At 39.8% G+C, this 20,338-nt stretch overlaps 1 protein-coding gene across 2 annotated transcripts in view; it reads left to right on the top strand.

Annotated features, from left to right (window-relative positions):
* Window positions 1-15,009, top strand: part of LOC126483714 (prostaglandin E synthase 2) — a 47,110-nt gene extending 32,101 nt beyond the window's left edge. For both annotated transcript variants that reach the window (XM_050106822.1, XM_050106812.1), the window contains exons 5-6: window positions 11,022-11,122; window positions 14,480-15,009. In XM_050106822.1, coding sequence (XP_049962779.1) covers window positions 11,022-11,122; window positions 14,480-14,741 — 363 coding nt within the window. In that variant the 3' untranslated portion in view covers window positions 14,742-15,009. The remainder of the gene's footprint in view (window positions 1-11,021; window positions 11,123-14,479) is intronic.
* Window positions 15,010-20,338: the final 5,329 nt, after the last annotated feature.

Raw genomic sequence — 20,338 nt, 5'->3', positions numbered from 1 at the left:
TAAATCACTTTGCAACTGATACTGGTCTTCGGATGACCTTATTAGATGGTAAATTACAGCATCATCCGCGAACAACCTAAGAGAACTGCTCAGATTGTCACCCAGGTCATTTATATAGATCAGGAACAGCAGAGGTCCCAGGACGCTTCCCTGGGGAACACCTGATATCACTTCAGTTTTACTCGATGATTTGCCGTCTATTACTACGAACTGCGACCTTCCTGACAGGAAATCATGAATCCAGTCTCACAACTGAGACTATACCCCATAGGCCCGTAGCTTGATTAGAAGTCGCTTGTGAAGAACCGTGTCAAAAGCTTTCCGGAAATCTAGAAATACGGAATCAACTTGAGATCCCCTGTCAATAGCGGCCATTACTTCGTGCGAATAAAGAGCTATCTGCGTTGCACAAGAACGATGTTTTCTGAAACCATGCTGATTACGTATCAATAGATCGTTCCCTTTGAGGTGATTCATAATGTTTGAATACAGTATATGCTCCAAAACCTGATGTAATTCGGTTTGAATGCAAACCCAGCTTAGTTAAAGATACCAAAAGGAAAGTGCTCCAACAGCATGAAGGTGCAAGGTTTTGTTTGTGCTTTTGCAGATAAGTTCTTCAGCATTAACTAGATGATAGCTTTATTGTAAACACAGCTCAAATATCAGAGTGTTTAAATGAATTCTTCACAAAAGGGGCAATGTCTGATGTTAATGTAACAGAGTATCAGAGTAAAGTAAATACCCTTGGACTCCACCAAGAAGCTGAGTATCTTACGGATTTTAAAAAAGTCACAATATAGGATGTGGAGAACATTATAAGATCATCAAAATAAAAACTCTGCCGGGTCGGATGGGATACTCACTAAAGTGTGCGACATAATAGCACCTCCCTTAAGTAAAATATTCAACCTATCATTTGAACAGGGATGCTTTCCTGTTGTTTTGAAGTACACCAAAGTCAGACCTCTGTTCAAGAAAGGGTCAAGGGAAGACATGGGAAATTATTGCCCTGTTTCTATTCTTCCAGCCGTGTCAGAAGTGTTAGAGAAAGTAGCTGCAAACCAGATCAAAAATTGTATTTTAAAAAAATGATATTATTATAAGTAACCAATTTGGACTTCAACCAGGAAAAAAATACCGTGGTTGCAGTGAATACCTTTATTGAAAAGATATGCAAGTCATTGTATCAGAGGAGTAAAGGTTCAGATATCTGTGATCTCACAAAAGCATTCCGCACAGTTAACCATGACTTGCTTATCTACAACTTACACAAATATATGAGATTAAGGACAACGCTCTAAAGTGGCTCACATCATACTTACACAACAGAAAACAAAAAGTAACTATCCCTTCAGATGCAGTGAGTTATTGTTTGAAATGGAGTACAGTATCAGAAGGTGTGCCTCTAGGCTCCATTTTGGGGCCAATCCTGTTCCTGTTCTATGTAAATGACTTACCCTCAAATATCAGTTCTGTTGGTGGATGATACTCCTGTTTTAATTGAAGTTGATGACACAGAAAAAATTCTGAGCTCCATTGTAAGCACACTGGATATCTTAGAAAACTGGTTCCAGTTTAAACGATTGAAACTAAACGTTAAAACAAACAAAGAACAAACAAAAAGAAGACCATTTGGTACATTTCAAAACCAAACATTCAAAATGTGAGGAACTTAAAATCTAACATAACAATCAACTTACGGAAGAAGTCAACACAGTCAACTACAAATTCCCTCCATATACGTTTATGAAATTATAATCTTCCTACACACCAGACAACAATTATTTGAGGAGAATCATTTTAATCACATGTATAACAAGAGAAATAAAAATAATTTTGTGCTGTCCTCACACCAGTTGAAATTATATGCGACTCCACAGTATATGGGGATGACAAAATATAACAAGTTAATGGGCAAAAACATATTTAATATGAAGCCAGAAATTTTAAAAGAAGAGGCTTCAGCAGATTCTGCGGGAGAAATGCTACTATTTAATAGAAGAATACATAGAGGATGAAATGATAATTTGAGGAAGGAATAACAAAGTGTTAGATTTTATTGTATGTATATATAACAAAATTGTATTATTATTATGATGCTGTTTGGTAACACCAGCTGTTCTGTGTTTATGGTGAAATTTTACCGCAATTTTGACAAGTTTCCTGTACGTGAATCAAATGTCTTAGATTATAAACCACAATTCACAGTTTGATGGGGAATTATTATTTTGTAAACTGTCTGAAATTAAAGTTAATGCAGAAAAGAGCTAAATGTACAACAACACTGTAATACTGTCAAACACAGCAGCTGTGTTAAGAGAAGTGCTAAAAATTACAGCAGACAAACACTATCATGAAAAGAATAGTTGTTACTCGCCATATATAGGAGATGCTGGGTTGCAGATAGGCACAACAGAAAGTGGCTTTTGTCCAACAAGGCCTTCATCAAAATAGACAATATGACCAAGAGCACACTTTCTGATAGCCTTTTTGTTGTGCCTATCAGTGGTTCAGCATCTCTGCTATATGGTGAGTAGCAACTAACCTTTTGATGTTTGTGTTACATTCCGTTCTGAATTTTCCATTGTTCAATCTAGCAGCAGAACAGTTATTTGAACAGACAGGTCCATCTTCAATTGTGCAATCATTTTTCAAGGTGTGTGAGATGATGGTCTCTTGCAGCATCCCACTGAAGAAGCTAATGCTTCAGACAGTTCTTGACCAAGTACACCAACATCCAGTTCCAGATGAATATAAATTGGAAAAGAACTATTGACCCACACACTACAAGGAAGTGCTCAACAAAATAAGAATTAATGTGGATGACCAAAAGGTTGGGGGTGGACATTCTGTTGCAAATTTTGTTCTTGCTGGTGGTGTAAAAGTGGACATTCCTCCTAACATGTGAAGCTCTCAAGAGAGTAAACAACTCGACAATTGCAATTTTGTTTGACAGCTCAATGAAGCTACTGTGGCTGGATGGTGTGAATAGAGACAACATTTGTTGCTAGTAACAGGTGGTGCTTCATACATGGCTAAAGCAGCCAAGAAGCTTCAGATTCCTTACCCCAGTATGGTGTACATCACTTCCTATGGCAAGAAAATCTATGTGAAAGCTCCACTATAGGGGCAGGAATTGAAGGAACGAGCACCTTCACTGCTCCTCCCTACCCTCTCAACCTGTTCTTACACAATGCGGTTCTCGGCTTAATACTGCTGAGTATTACTGCACCAACTACACCAAAATAAAGACAATCTTTTGTGATCTTGATAGTGATGAATAAAGTACTATCAAACATGTAAAAGAGCTCTCTACAGGTACATTGTCTGGGAACTTAGCGTACATCAGTGTCAAGTTTTCAGTGGTATCAAAAGCCATTGTATCAATGGAAGCAGCTGGTATTCAGCTGTGTGACACCCAAATGTTGTACAACATATACCGAGTGAATTGGATCAAGCTCATGGCTTTTTGGCTGACAAAGTGAACAAAAAATTGCAAAGTGTTCTACAGCAGAATTGTGGATATTCTGCAATGTCCAAAATTAATGACAGTCTTTCTGGAAATGTCACAATATTCGAAGAAAAGGAACTAAAGCTGGCTTGCAGTTACCTCGCTATCTTCACGCACTCGTATGCGATGTCTGTGATGTGCAGAGGAACTTTCTGTGTACAAAACTATCCTCATCAAGACAATTGTAGATCTTTGAAAATAGAAAACCAGAAAATGCATGTTTTGATCTAGTGCAACTATGCAGAAATGTAGATTGACAGGAATACATTAAACAAGTGGTGTTTTGTAGTAAAAACAGACATTTCAAAAATAACTGCTATTTAGTTTCAAACACTGCAAAAAGGAAGTCCTATACTCACAATTTGTTCAGAAGTGAATTTTGTATTACATGGTACACAAAAAATCAACAAGAGTGCTTTTAAACAAACTTAAGTTGTATTTTATTTTTTAAGGTCATGTTCATAGTAGTTTTAGGTCATAAAGGCATATTTCACTCGTATTTTTTCTTTTAGTCATTGAAATCCGGTCCCTAGTTGTGATCGATCAACATTATCCACTTTGGCTATATGGCAATTAGTCAGGCCTGATGGCGTACAGTTAATATCTGAAGGATTTTTGTAATGGGTGACATGATTCCTTTTGATGTTCAGCACACATTCCTAATGGGTCCCTCCCCCTCTCCTCTTCTGCAGTTCCAATTCTCATGATACATTAGGTGTGTTTCTGGAAAGAACAATACCTTGCTGTATAAATGATTGAAAATAAACATGGTACTATTTACATGTGTAGACTTTCGCAACTTCCCATAAAATGTACTTCCACAATGCACCCACAGCACAAGAAGTCTGTATTACACTTACAGTGCAAAAGTGCTCAGTGAATCTGTGATGCTGACAACATGGAGCCAGAACTGCAGAAGCCGGAAGCTGGATACCACCTTCAGAGCTAATGCTGTAAGCATCAACAAAGAGTCATACGCACAAAGAACAAGAGTGACAAAGATCTGGGGTTAGAACAACAATGTACCACTATTGTACCATACAGTTAAGGTCCAGGTGGAGAAAATTCTTGCCCAAGTGAACATTAAACCGATCTGTCAGATCAAAAACAAAATTAGAAGACAATCAATGATGCCATTGATATGCTGCACACTTAGGGTGCTTGTGAGGTCAACACATGTGGAATAATTTACTTCAGAGGGACAGGGCAGCCTATACTCAACGGTATTACATGCGCTGAAGCATCACATTAATACAACATTTTACAACATGACACGATGTACAACAAACCAGTGTTTTGTGGAAAGCATGTTATTTTCTATCCTCCATGTCAATACCACATGCTTCAATGTGCATTGCGAAAGCAAAGTTACACAAGTTATTAATTAGATACTCAACAGTTTTGGTTTCTCTGACTTCTTATTTAATATAACTGGATAGATAAAAGATCTACTCGCCAAATGATGGCATGAGAAAATGCTTATAAAAGTCAAGGAAATGCACAGTGCCCCTATTATCACCCAGTACTATCCTCGTCCTGAATGTATTAATTGTCTACTTCAACAAGGCTATGGTTCATAAAATTGTGCACTGAAATAAGGTTCATTCTTTGTACCATTTTGCCCACCACACTAGAACAGCTTTTCATGATCCCCCTTTCCTCCCATCACCCCATATCCTGCTCAGTCTCTCTGTTCCTTGTGCATCCATTTCCCTACGCTATGGTCCCTACCCCGGTAACAGTCATCACTGAATTTTCACTCTACACCAGAGTATGTGCCAATTTGATAAGAGAGAGATACGGGTAGAAGTATGGCTGTAAGGCAGCTCATGAGTTAGGATTGGATAGCTCAGTCGGTAGAGCACTTTCCCATGAAAGGCTAAGGTCCCAGGTTTTGAGTCCCAGTCCAGCGCACAGTTTTAATCCACCAGGAAGTTTAAAATTCAGTTTTTTTTCCAGTGACAATATAATTGTTTCCATGTCTATTTTTTTTAAACTATTTGGAGCTTTCAAATTTTTAAACCAGGCTAAAGGATTTACTGTTTTGATAATCTATTTTATTAAAGCACTCTGATATTTGACCTGGATTTACAAATATGCAAAAACTCTTAAAGATTTTTAAATAAAACAAACTTTATTAACATTCTAGAGCTTTTTTCTCTGTGTCTACCTATTTATTTCTCAACATAGTCACCCTGAAAATGAACAACATTTCTCCCAACATGGGATTAGTTTCTTGATACCATCACTGTAGAATGTTTGACTTTGTTGATGAAACCACAACCTCACCTTTGCTTGTACTGTTTCATCACTATCAAGGTGAAGTTCTCAGAGGTGTTCTTAAGTTTTGGAAACAGTTGAAAATCAGATGGAGCCAAGTTAGGACCGTATGGAGGATGAACAGTGACAGTGAACCAAAGACACTGGTTTGTTGCAGTTGATGCAGAATAGGAGAGGGTGCCTAATATGTGGAGGAAATCATCAGATTCATGCTTTCAGGAACTTGATTGTAGTATGCTGTTTCTCATGCGCTGATGTAGTTACACATCACCACATTACACACAACAATTCAGATCCCTCTTGTGGCAGAGGGTTACATCTTGTCAGCGAAGCAGGAAAGGTGACCGAATGATCTGCATGACATGTAATACTTAATACTGAGAAAGGAATAAAAAATTTGGAGGCATCTTGTCAGCAAAGCAGGAAAGGTGACCGAATGATCTGCATGACATGTAATACTTAACTAATACTGAGAAAGGAATAAAAAATTTGGAGGCATTACTTTACAGCACACACTCACATAATAATGACACCATCAAGCTTAATTTCAGGAATTTAACTTTTTCAGACTGTAACTACTAATTCAGCTTTGACAACAGACCACACGGTCATTGTTGTATTCTTATGTCATGGGATTAGCTTATTATTTGGCTTTTATTTTGCTGTATTCACAACATTGTTAAACATATCATTCTAGTGCCTAAAATAACAGTTGGATACTTATATTTAATTGTTACTTTGTTATGATAGATTCTGGTGGAAAGATTTTGTTGACTGCACCTTGAACACTGCCTAAGAACTTAACATAATTTGCACTATTTGAAATATTAGGACAAAGGGGTTTTGTGTTTCATTTACATTATTATGAAACAGAGTTAAATTTTCTTGATTAAAATTTCTTTTTATGTAAATTTTTTATGTAGGACTTCCCTGCGTGTTTTTGGCGGTTCAGTGAACTGTTCTGAATGGTGAGAATGTCCCCAACAAAAACAAATAAAAAGCAGACAAATCTTCGGGTCCATAATACGTTAAAATATTATTAGTATAGGTAACTGGCTCATTTTTTATGTGATATTTAGAAAAAATTTAGTTTGAGTCCTTAGATCTTTTATCACCAAAGTTCTTACTCATTGCTGCACTGAAATGAATTTATCACTACATATATGAACACACCTTTATACACTCCTGGAAATTGAAATAAGAACACCGTGAATTCATTGTCCCAGGAAGGGGAAACTTTATTGACACATTCCTGGGGTCAGATACATCACATGATCACACTGACAGAACCACAGGCACATAGACACAGGCAACAGAGCATGCACAATGTCGGCACTAGTACAGTGTATATCCACCTTTCGCAGCAATGCAGGCTGCTATTCTCCCATGGAGACGATCATAGAGATGCTGGATGTAGTCCTGTGGAACGGCTTGCCATGCCATTTCCACCTGGCGCCTCAGTTGGACCAGCGTTCGTGCTGGACGTGCAGACCGCGTGAGACGACGCTTCATCCAGTCCCAAACATGCTCAATGGGGGACAGATCCGGAGATCTTGCTGGCCAGGGTAGTTGACTTACACCTTCTAGAGCACGTTGGGTGGCACGGGATACATGCGGACGTGCATTGTCCTGTTGGAACAGCAAGTTCCCTTGCCGGTCTAGGAATGGTAGAACGATGGGTTCGATGACGGTTTGGATGTACCGTGCACTATTCAGTGTCCCCTCGACGATCACCAGTGGTGTACGGCCAGTGTAGGAGATCGCTCCCCACACCATGATGCCGGGTGTTGGCCCTGTGTGCCTCGGTCGTATGCAGTCCTGATTGTGGCGCTCACCTGCACGGCGCCAAACACGCACACGACCATCATTGGCACCAAGGCAGAAGCGACTCTCATCGCTGAAGACGACACGTCTCCATTCGTCCCTCCATTCACGCCTGTCGCGACACCACTGGAGGCAGGCTACACGATGTTGGGGCGTGAGCGGAAGACGGCCTAACGGTGTGCGGGACCGTAGCCCAGCTTCATGGAGACGGTTGCGAATGGTCCTCACCGATACCCCAGGAGCAACAGTGTCCGTAATTCGCTGGGAAGTGGCGGTGCGGTCCCCTACGGCACTGCGTAGGATCCTACGGTCTTGGCGTGCATCCGTGCGTCGCTGCGGTCCGGTCCCAGGTCGACGGGCACGTGCACCTTCCGCCGACCACTGGCGACAACATCGATGTACTGTGGAGACCTCACGCCCCACGTGTTGAGCAATTCGGCGGTACGTCCACCCGGCCTCCCGCATGCCCACTATACGCCCTCGCTCAAAGTCCGTCAACTGCACATGCGGTTCACGTCCACGCTGTCGCGGCATGCTACCAGTGTTAAAGACTGCGATGGAGCTCCGTATGCCACGGCAAACTGGCTGACACTGACGGCGGCGGTGCACAAATGCTGCGCAGCTAGCGCCATTCGACGGCCAACACCGCGGTTCCTGGTGTGTCCGCTGTGCCGTGCGTGTGATCATTGCTTGTACAGCCCTCTCGCAGTGTCCGGAGCAAGTATGGTGGGTCTGACAGACCGGTGTCAATGTGTTCTTTTTTCCATTTCCAGGAGTGTAGTTCATACCTGATATCTGGTGAACCTACTTTTGAGCTGAATATGTAGTTAGTTTATTCGTGAATTTGGTTCTACGACTTTTTAGCGTGTAACCACAGATAATGAGAAAATCTTTTTCATTTTCAGTGTCACTATTCTTATATCTACTTTTGTTTCTCTTGTAGATTAGTGTTGTCCATTTATATTAATTCCTTGATTTAGAGTCCTCACTTTGTTCTACTTGGGTTAGTATCACCTACATATTCCAAGTAAGAGGAACTGTATCACTCCCCAGAAGCTTAAGTTTGTGTTTATCTGTACCATTCTTTGCACTGTTATCATTATGTTTTGTGGCAACTAATGTTTTTGAGTTACTGTAGCTTACAGAATTTATTTGTTACTTCAGGTCTTGATTTTCTTGCTTTAATAACAATGGCTTAAGATTTCAGAACATTGCTGTATATTTGTAGGATTCTCAAATCAGTAATGCTTTGAAATTAAATAAAATGTTTTTAAGGTGAGTTCTGTGGAATAATAATTTGTCTAATTTCTACTATCATTATGGTATATTAACTGTGTGAGAGGAGGCAGACCCTTGTGTTTTGTCTCAATCACTCCCTTACTGAAGTTTTATTTCCATCTTGTCACTTTTGAAATTATCTAAGGAAAGAATGACATCACATCAACTATAGCTGCACTACAGCCCCAACAACACTTACTAACAATAGTACTATTACTAAAAAAAAAGGAAGCCAATGTCATTAAGTGTAAAGTATACTGCCTGACTAAAAAGGTGAAGCTCCCAGAAGACATGGTGGGATATCAGTGTGACTACATATCTGTAAACACTATGGCAGATATCTGAATGATAAGGTTTGCAATACTCTGCGGCTGGTAAAACAGCTACCCGAGTGTGTTATTGCTGTTACCAGGCCTTTCAGGGCATAAGGGGTGTGAGTAGTGCAAGATTTTGAATAAGGATGTGAAGGTGCTGCATACTCATGTGCTATAGCATTATCAGTGCCTTTCAGAGTTTGGAAGGGGCCTCATTGTTGGTCTCCATCTGGGTGGCTGGTTGAATCTAGCAATATCCAGATTTTTAGGGCCTTTGGATGTGACTGGCCGATGTTGGACTGTGTGGGAACATGAGGGCAGGCATACTCATATTCAGTGTTTCGGTCGACCATGTCTGATTGACACAAGGAAGGCTCGCCGTATTGTGCACCAAGCACATCGTAACCTCGTCCCATCTGCACCTGCCATCCAAGAACAAGTAATGGACTCCATGCAACATTCTGTCCTCTTGGTCCTCTGGTCAGTGACTAGCAGCAGCTGGACTACGGTATTACTGTCCCATGTGTAGCCTGCTGTTAACACTGTAACAGACAGCTGTGTTCAATGGTGCCATGGCCAGGAAGCATGGACTGCTGGTGGATACAGTCACATTGTGTTCAGTGATGAAAGATGGTTCTGTATTATTCCAGATGGAAGTCTGTAGCAAGTACTGTGGCAACCTAGGGAGAGGTCCCATTGTTTCAATATTTTGAAGTGACATAGCAGTGTTACTCGTGGTGTCATAGTGTGTGTAGCCATTGGGTGTTACTTTAGTTCACAGCTGGCACTGATTGAGGGAACTCTGACAACACAAGGGTACAAATGGACATCTTGCATCCTCATGTTGCCTCTAATGGGACAGTCTGATGGTGCTATTGTTCATCAGGACAATGATCATCCACACATGACTAAGAACGGTTTGTGTGGTGTTGAAGTACTCTTGTGGCCAGCAAGATTTACAGGTCTGTCCCTGATAGACTGTGTGTGTGCGTGTGTGTGCGTGTGTGTGCGTGTGTGTGTGTGTGTGTGTGTGTGTGTGTGTGTGTGAGCGGGGGGGGAGGGGGGGGGGGGGCAGCTTGGAGCTTGGAGCTTGGATCTTGGATCTTGGATGTCAGCCTTGTCCCAGTTTGATTTTCCAGGATACGAAACACCAGTTACAACAGTTGTGGGATGCTTGCCTCAGGAGAGGATACAATGGCTTTGACACCCTTCCAAACTGAGACAGTGCATACATCCAGGCCAGAGGGAGTGCAGAACCATGTGATAAGTGGGCTCTTATTGCTAAGTTCTTTGAAAATCTGACTTCATTTTGTAATGACATAACCTCTCAATTTGTGAAATTTCATTTCATTTCATCCTCCCCTCCTGATGCTTAACTTTCATGTCAGCAGTGTATCTGTAAGCTTTAGCTTCTGATTTAGAGCCATGTTTTTTAAAATGAATGACTTACTACCAGTAGTAATACATAGAGATACCATAATGAGCAGTAAAGGAGTATTCTTCTTATCCTTTTGTTGAAAATGAATTGTCAGCCATTTACATACATTTTATTTTATTTAAAATTTACTAATGCTCTTAGATATTTTAGTAATGTTTTACAATAATTGAGTATAAATATATTTTATGATGTGAAGAAATTTGGATTAGCTGTGAAACAATAACAGGGAACCTAGTAGGCTTTCAGACGAACTGCAAAACATAAATCCTGAAAGCATTTTTCGGAAGAGTTTCTTCAATTATGGATTAAATTTACACCTATCGTACAGTTCAAATATATAGGTCACGTGCTAAATTATGCACTTGTTTTGCAGGTTGGCGAGTGGGACAAACTGTTTCCAGCATGGGAAAGGTTTATCATGGTGTATGTTGGTGCCGTTGCAATGTGGATTATTGGCAAGAGATTGAAGAGAAGGTACTTTATTGTCCATTTGAGAAAAGTTAACTAATCCTGTAAATAATTCTTGTGAAAATAATGAGTCATAGAAAACTGTGAAGACAATATAATTGAAGGGGTCGGAGAGATATAGTCATAAGCCACATTGAACTAGTTTTGAGATACAGCGAGTTTAAAGTTCCATAGAGGTCTGAAAATGTTTAATACAAAAGAGAAACCTTATTTCTACTGCAAACACTTGCTTAATATTTGCAAAGCATGTTGTTAAATAGTCAACTCTCTGAATGCTATAAAATATTAATTTTGGAATGATTCTAATTAAGATGTAGTAAACGGTGGCTTATGACTATATCTCCCAAAAAATTGTTTAAAACATAAAGTATGAATTTGTAAGGGTTTATTGTAACTACTCTTACACAGCAAGCAGAATATATAATTTTTACACATTAATATATACATATCAGGTATCTGAGATGTATAAATTACTTTTTGATTTATACAGTTACATCCAGGAAGTTCCTCTACCTCATTATTGTACACATTATTTCCAGTACATGACTGAAAGAAATCTTGATTTGCTGCAGGTATATATGGCACAAGAGACAGTACATCATCAATTTTTTTCTGATTAATTGGTAGTGGCTTTCTGTACTTTATTGGCAGCTGATATGGATTTGGTTCAACTAGCCTTCCTTCCTTTTTGGCACGAATATCCACTGACATGAAAGCTCCTATGTCTGAATAAGAGTGTTTTACACTTAGCTTGAAGGGGTCTTCAGACTCAAACTTAAATTGAGTAGCTTCACTGAAATGGTGGGGATCTCCAGACGTGGATTCTGTATGTTTTGAGGTCAATGTCTTCAGGCTTTCCAAACTTCTGAAGTCTTCTCTTTCCATTTTAGTTACAATGAAATGTTTTGGACTCACATTTTATTACTTCTGCCCATTCGTCTGGAGTGTACACTGTAGGATGTCTGTTTCTTGCATACCGTTCAATGCAACCAAAATCACGATCGCAAGGTAGCATGGTGTGACCTACCACAGGGAAGTAATGCTGGACAGAATCAAATCGTTTGGTAGCAACAAGGGACCTTTCGAAAGCAATAATAATCCAATTCTTTGTCTGACCCTTGCAGTTGTCTATGATTATGTGGAGATGTTTTGTCTGAGGATTAGTTATCTCCAAGTACTTCAATAAGCAGCTCCCAACCTCATCTGAACACCGTCCTCCATCTTTCTCGCTCCACAGAAACATATAATTCTTATTTGATCCACAGTCGTGGATACCACAGTTGTATGTCCATATTTTCCTCTTTTGAAATGCTAGACCTACTGTTAGTTTAGGTGTGGGGAATGTTTACTGCATGTCCATTGCTATCACATGATGCTCTTTCGAATTTTCTTTAGCCAGAGCAGTTAAAGACCCAATCATATTTTGTCCTCTGTCAGCCTTTTTGAGATGCAGTTCATATTGTTGTTTTCTTTCTGTGACTTCTTCTGCGCATAATTCTGGGTTATTTATTGCAATTAGAAATCCATCACATTTTGAATAGGTGTCACTTTTTGGTAGTTTGAAGCCTACGTTAAATTCAGATACGAAAATTTCTCTGAATTTACTTTCAGATACTGCAGGAACCTGCTTTTCGTTGCAGTATTCTGAGTATTTATCTCAAAATAAGGAAGCAGTTGTGAGATCACAATCCAAATACACTTTATTGGGTTTCTGTTGCCTACTGTAATGACTGTTATATTTCGGTATGGCGTTGAGAAATTCTCTAACACTTTGTACAGCTTCGTCTTGAAATTTATATGGGTAGTTTCCATGTTTTCCTGAAAGAAAAAAAAGATGAGCTTATATCCTCTTCCTAATAGAAATATTTGAATAGTACTCAGTTTGAGTACACCCCTAACTTATAGCACAGAGTATCATACAAACCTCTTCCATCTTCTTTTGGCACTGCAAATCCCTGCTTCATTTGATGTTGCAAATTCCTCACTCCTCGTGCATGTATCTGTAAGACATGAACCCTTAGGAAAGCTTCCTTGCAGATCAGGACTTCTATTCCGCATACCCTCACATTATAAGAAAATGTAACATCCCTGGATGATATTTTCTTGGAAGTCTTTTTTGGATAGCTTTCAAAGAAATTGTGACAAATATAACAAAATGAAATAAATGTACACAATATTAAACCATTTGTATTTAAATAGTGAACAAACCTCCGCTTTTTCGGTTCCATTTCCTTACAGCTCATCAGGTAAGTATTCGGGGCATTAAAGTTTCTTATGTCCCAAAATGAATGAAAAATGTTTTCTTCCTCTGCAAGCAGTTTTGTGAAGCATTTATTTGAACAAATACAGGGACTTCCTATAGTAGCAGCCTGAACAGTCTTGTGGGTTTATACTGCTGACCAGCATTTCGTCGACGTTTTGCTTTATTTTTCTTCCACTGATCAATATGTCGCTTTCTTTCCGCGAAGGCTTTGGTTTTTCGGGTGATTCTTCATTTATTCTACTTATTTCAAGGTATAATATGAAGAGCAAAATAGTCTAAGAATTTACATGAGATATAGTCATAAGGCACATAAAACATTAAATTTCACTAAAATCACATTAATGATAAAATATGTTTTACACATCTTTTGCCTTTGAAACTACATTATTGCACCATTAAGCAGTAATATAAATGTGCCCATCAAGTTTCATCATTAACACACAGGATGGCTGTCAAATGCGTTGCCAATGTTGAGAGAAACAGTCACAAGCCACAGGAAATTAATCACCAGAAATAAACCGTTTTATTTCTTTAACGAAACATCATCTGAGCTGGAACTGCTGGTCAATGGATGCCAAGATTCATCACTTTCAGGATCCAAAGGGTAAAGCTCTTCACTTCCACTACTGTGTCAAATATGCATTGAAGACTTGAAGACGCTTCAGACGTTCCTGACCCACTTGCCATTTTGCCGTGGCTTGTGACTGTGTATCTTCTGAAACTACCACCAAATGGCAGAGCATAGAACTGCACTCCGTCATAGCCTGTCATCTGTTGCAGTAACACGGAACTTTTTCAACTCATTGTGAAGAAGACATTGTTAAGAATGCCGCAACATGAAAAACTCAATTTCGTGAAAGTAGTGGCTTATGACTATATCTCTCCGAGCCCTTCAATTATCTGTTAAGACATTGTCATTAGTTTCCAGTACATACAAATATATTGAGAGACATATTGAGTAAGTGTTCCATGTGAAAAACCAGTAAACCAAATTATCTTGCTGTAAATACCTTACATCCAAGTATCTTTTTCATGCTGTCTCTCTCTCATCTTGTTCTGCTTAATTGTATGCTGAAATTTTGTTTGTGCTCTTGTTTTAGGCATAACCTGAAAGACGATGTTCGGCAGTCTCTCTATGATGAATGCAATTTTTGGATAAAAACTATAAAGAAACAAGGGACACCATTTCTGGGAGGAAGCAGACCTAACTTAGCTGATTTGGCTGTGTATGGTGCTCTGACTAGTATAGAAGGTTGTAATGCTTTTGCGGACCTTCTCGCAAACACGAAGATAGGACCGTGGTACAGTGCAATGAAAGAATCAGTTCAGAATCATGCAGGAAGTGTGGCAATGAGCAGTTGATGATTACCTTACTGACTGCCATTAGTGACATTTTGAGATTACATGTGTGAAAACATTTCTGAACATTGTGGGAAATAGTCATTGTTATATGCAGCCATGCATTAATAAATGCAGAGTTACTACCAATGAGTCAGTTTTGTCGAGGATATGTTAACATGCATCAGATATGGTTGTAACCCAGTGTCACAATTATTTGGAAAGTTTATGATTTATATTTTATTGCCTGGTAAAATAATCAATATTAAAAAGAGCTTTGTTCCTATTTTAAGTTCCTGTTTATGTGATTTAGTGAAGCAAACTTCTTCAGGAATAATATTTATGACGATTGCTCGCTAATGTACAAAGAACAATAACAGTTATGAAGAACACTGGCAGTGACTGTTATTTACTGTAAAATTGTCCACGACACATCCAAATCCTAACTAATGTGTTTTCTTTGCTTGACTGCATCAATTATAAATGAGTATTACAATAAGTTACATTAAGGATTGTTTCCAGTGGTGTATTCTTTGAAAGCAAGCACTTATTAGTATAGTGAGGTGACAAAAGTGATGGGATACCTCCTAATATTGTGTCAGACCACATTTTTCATAGCATAGTGCAGCAGCTCGACATGGCATGGACTCAAATAAGTCATGGGAAGCACTGAGGAAATAGTGAGCCATGCTGCTTTTATACCCATCCGTATTTATGAAAGTGTTGCTGGTGCATGATTTTTATTCATGAACCGACCTCTCGATTTGTCCCATAAATTTTGGTGGGATTCATGTTGGGTGATGTGGGTGGCCAAATCATTCATTTGAACTGTTCTTCAAACCAATCTCGAACAATTGCGACCCGATGACGTGGTGCATTGTCATCCATAAAACTTCCATTGTTGTTTGGGAACGTGAAGTCCATGAATGGCAGCAAATGGCCTTCAAGTAGTCAAACATAACCATTTCCAGTCTGTGATCAGTTTAGTTGGATCAGAGGACCCAGTCTATTCCATGTAAACACAGCCCACACAGTTATGGAGCCACCGCCAGCTTGCACAGCGCTTTATTGACAATTTGGATCCATGGCTTTGTGGGGTCTGCACCACACCATCAGCTCTTACTAACTGGAATCAGGACTTAGCTGACCAGGCACACTTTTCCTGTCATCAAGGGTTCAATTGATATGGTCAGAAGCCCAGGAGAGGTGCTGCAGGTGATGTCGTATTAGCAAAGGTACTGGAATTGGTCATCTACTGCCACAGTTCATTAACGAGGTGTATAAAGCCTGGAAGATCCAGGATAAACCTGGGAATTTTTTCATCCGGGAGAAAACCGGGGAAAACCCGGGAATTTTTTAGAATTCTGGGCATTTTTCATTGTTTTAGTTTTCAGTTAAATTTTTGTGATTTTGACTGGTAAGAACCAATACTCCAACAAAGCATATTACTGTATCCCACTATTGTAGAATAATACTGCAGCAACAAAACATGAACGAGAGGGGAAAAAAACGAAAATAAAACTTAAGTTGCAAAGGAAATGTGCCATATACAACAACGAAAGACAGTGCTCATACATGCCTCTGCCGACAGCAAAGTGTGTCAAAGGCTTTGGGAAGACTATGCAATGCTTCCTAACAACAAATTGCCTTCCATGAGCATGACGTGACAGCTGTTTACATTAGATTCATCTGACCAGTTGTGGGACAGCTATTGTGCATGCGCAGTTGAGTCGCTTATGAGTAGTACCTTCTCCCACTTCTGGCTACGGATGTGTGGCTGGGCGCCACTATCTAATACTGCTCCAGTTTGGAAATACCGTAGACCCGGGGCTATGCACAGAGCAGTCTGAGCAGTAATGGGGAGATGGGTAGTCTCCATGTGACTTGTGATTATGTTTAGTTGTTTTGCTGTTTCCTCTTCACTTATTGCTCTCACGTCAAATGAAACAAAACAGATTTCTGTGGCCGGGAGCTATCAAATAAATTAAAATACATTCTCATAATTATGAAAGGCTAAAATATGTTATTAGTTTCAGATTTTATTTTATTTCCACCTTTTGGGCAGTCAAGTATTAATCACCTAGCAGAACAATGAAGTTATTTTTGATGGTTTTCTAAAGAAATTTGGCTTTTATTAATCTTTTCCACTGAGGCACTCAATTTATTTGAAAAGAAGTGTTTAATTGCACAGTATTGGTTAGTTTCAACTGTTCGCTGCATTTCAAGTGCGCGTTTTCATCTTCTAGCACGTATGGCATTACGGCATAATAAAGAACCATACATGAGATGATTCAGTACTGGTATGCCAAGAAAATTTACATCCGAATCTGGACATACGAATGAACACTTTAAGCCGAATTATGCATTTTAGTATGGTTCATGAAATTCTGATGCTCTTGAAGTATCATCTGATGTCCCGTTTCTTTTGTGACATAGTGCAAGATCTATTAATGTTTTACATGTACAAACATACGGGCTTCCTGCATCGTTGTAGCTGCGCAAGAGCAGTGACGCCTGTTATCTGGCGCTCTCTGACAACTGCTGGAACAAATTAGTTTGTAACAGGTCACAAGAAAATATTGCGAATGGTGGTTTGAAAAGCGTTACTTTCAAAGTAAATTTCCTTTCACACAAGATGAACTATGTGCGAGAGTGTACGACGAATTTCTTAAATCACAGAGCGTTTGACTCTCAATTAAAAATCAACTCTTTGAGGACGACCATCGAGAAGAATTTTGGACCCAGAAGATCAGCCATTTACGTCATTATTAAAAATTTTACTGGCACATTTGTGTGATGTAACTTAAAGTGTAACATGCGCAAAAAAGATGAACATTACATGTGGAAGCTTCTCTTGCAGATTATTAATCTTTGAGACCACCATTATATGTGAAAGCTTTGTTTTTCATGTAGCAACATTATGTATATTAATTTAAACCATTAACTTTTCTTATTTGTGCGTTTGCACTACTTAAGAGTGATCTTGCTATTGGCTGACTACATCACGTGTCCTATGCTGTCATCAGCTGGTGAGATCACATGACATGAGCTATGACTGGCTTACAAAAGCACGTCACAATCTCGATTTCGATGCTTTGGAAAGTAAAATGCGGTGTTTGGTGGAATTTGAATATATACATTCGTAACACGAAAATATGCAGTGTACATGTTGCTGCACATCAAAGATCTTTCCAAAACGTGTTTTTCCCCCCTTAGTTTCGTTTTCTAAAAGTGTATTTTCACGCAGGATAAAGTGTATTTTCAACTGGGAAATCCGGAAAAAATCCGGAAATTTTATTTTTCTTGTCCATGTATACACCCTGATTAACACCAATTTCACTGCACCACCCCAGTGGATGCATTTGTCCCCACATTGATTCCTGTGGTTATCTTATGCAGTGTTACTTGTCAGCACTGACAACTGTAAGCAAACACTGTTGCTCTTGGTCGTTAGGTGAATGCCGCCAGTCATTGCGTTGTCTGTGGCGAGAGGTACTGCCTGAAATTTTGTATTCTTGGCATGCTCTTGACACTGTGGATCTTTGAATATTGAATTCCCTAATGATTTCCCAAACAGTGTGTCCCATGCATCTAGTCACAACCACAATTCCGATTTCAGAATCTGTTAATTCCTTTCATGTCTCCATAATCACATTGGAAACCTTTTCACGTGAATCATCTGAGTACCAGTGACAGCTCTGCTAGTACACTGCACTTTTATACCTTGATACCTTGTGTATGCAATTTTATTGCTACCTGTATACATTTACATTTACACTTACACTCCGTAAGCCACCCAACGGTGTGTGGCGGAGGGCACTGTCATTACCTCCCTTGCCTGTTCCAGGGGGGGAAGAACGACTGCTGGAAAGCCTCTGTGCGTACTCAAATCTCTCTAATTTTACATTCGTGATCTCCTCGGGAGGTATAAGTAGGGGGAAGCAATATATTCGATACCTCATCCAACAAAGCACCCTCTTGAAACCTGGATAGCAAGCTACACCTCGATGCAGAGTGCCTCTCTTGCAGAGTCTGCCACTTGAGTTTGCTAAACATCTCCGTAACGCTATCACGCTTACCAAATAACCCTGTGACGAAACGCGCCACTCTTCTTTGGATCTTCTCTATCTCCTCCGTCAACCCGACCTGGTATGGATCCCACACTGATGAGCAATACTCAAGTATAGTTCGAATGAGTATTTTGTAAGCCACCTCCTTTGTTGATGGACTCTCCCAATGAATCTCAACCTGGTACCCGCCTTACCAACAACTAATTTTATATGATCATTCCAATTGAAATCGTTTGGCATGCATACTCCCAGATATTTTACAGAAGTAACTGCTACCAGTGTTTGTTCCAGTATCATATAATCATACAATAAAGGATCCTTCTTTCTATGTATTCGCAATACATTACATTTGTCTATGTTAAGGGTCAGTTGCCACTCCCTGCACCAAGTGCCTATCCACTGCAGATCTTCCTGCATCAGTATCAGCCGGAGACAGAGCCTGAAACCAGTTCGTCAGACAGACTGGAGAGGCCTTCCGTTCGCCCCCTGCCACACCTCGAGATGACCTCCCACTCTACCACGGGTGAGGGGTCAGCCTCAATGTGGGCAGTATCCCAGACAGCCACAGCCCTAGTCCGATTGGGAGATGTGTGGGACGAGCTGACCATCCCCAACAAACCCCATCCGGACCCCCACAGTGATGCCCACTGGCAACAGCCTCAAGCTGTGTGACTGAAGCCAACACTGCCTGAAGCTGGGAGCGAAGGGATGCCAACTCAGCCCCCATCCGAACACAGCACAGTCACAGTCCCTATCCATGCTAAAAACTGTTGTGCAAAGAACGTCTGAACTAATCTACAGAGAGCACAAACAATTCAACACAAAATTTAAACGGTTATTAAAATACAAGATTGCCTAGTAAATGCAGTAATGCTGCTACTTGCACACTGCTGACACACTGCTTGGCGGCAGAAGGAGACTACATGATTTTACACTGTTCAGGTACTAAAGCGCGATGCTACAACTCTCAAATACTATAATACGCCCGAAATTTATGAATTAAACAATGCAAGTACCCAAAAACACGCAAAGAAATGTGTGAATATTGCTATCCCATGACTCTCTCTCTCTCTCTCTCTCTCTCTCTCTCTCTCTCTCTCTCTCTCTCTCTCTACTACTCTCTTACTACTTTCTTTTTACTCAAAAGTGTTGTAAAATTATATCTTCACAGTAACTGGTCTGTTTAATCTGTTAGAATACTGGTGTAGTAAATGTAATGACTACATACATTGTTTGAACTGTTGAAGACTGTTATTGAGACATTACCGTGCTCTGCATTTTTGTAGTCTGTATTGGAGGAGGATCATTCACCTCCCATTTTCATTTCCAGTGAACTTGGAAGAAGGGGGAAAAAGCAATTTTTGAGTTCTGACATACTTTTTTCCCCCTAACTCACAGCCATTGGTCACACGATTTTCTTAACGTTTTACTTTAATGTGTTAGTGTAAGTATCCAGTTATCATAAAATGTGATTTTACATGCTTAATGTTTATAAGCCTGAACACACTACCCTGAAAAACATTGCCCTTGTTTTTGATGAAAAGTGTAACC

This window comes from Schistocerca serialis, chromosome 1 (assembly GCF_023864345.2).
Source record: "Schistocerca serialis cubense isolate TAMUIC-IGC-003099 chromosome 1, iqSchSeri2.2, whole genome shotgun sequence".
Taxonomy (NCBI): domain Eukaryota; kingdom Metazoa; phylum Arthropoda; class Insecta; order Orthoptera; family Acrididae; genus Schistocerca; species Schistocerca serialis.
This window is presented reverse-complemented; position numbering and strand designations above follow the sequence as displayed.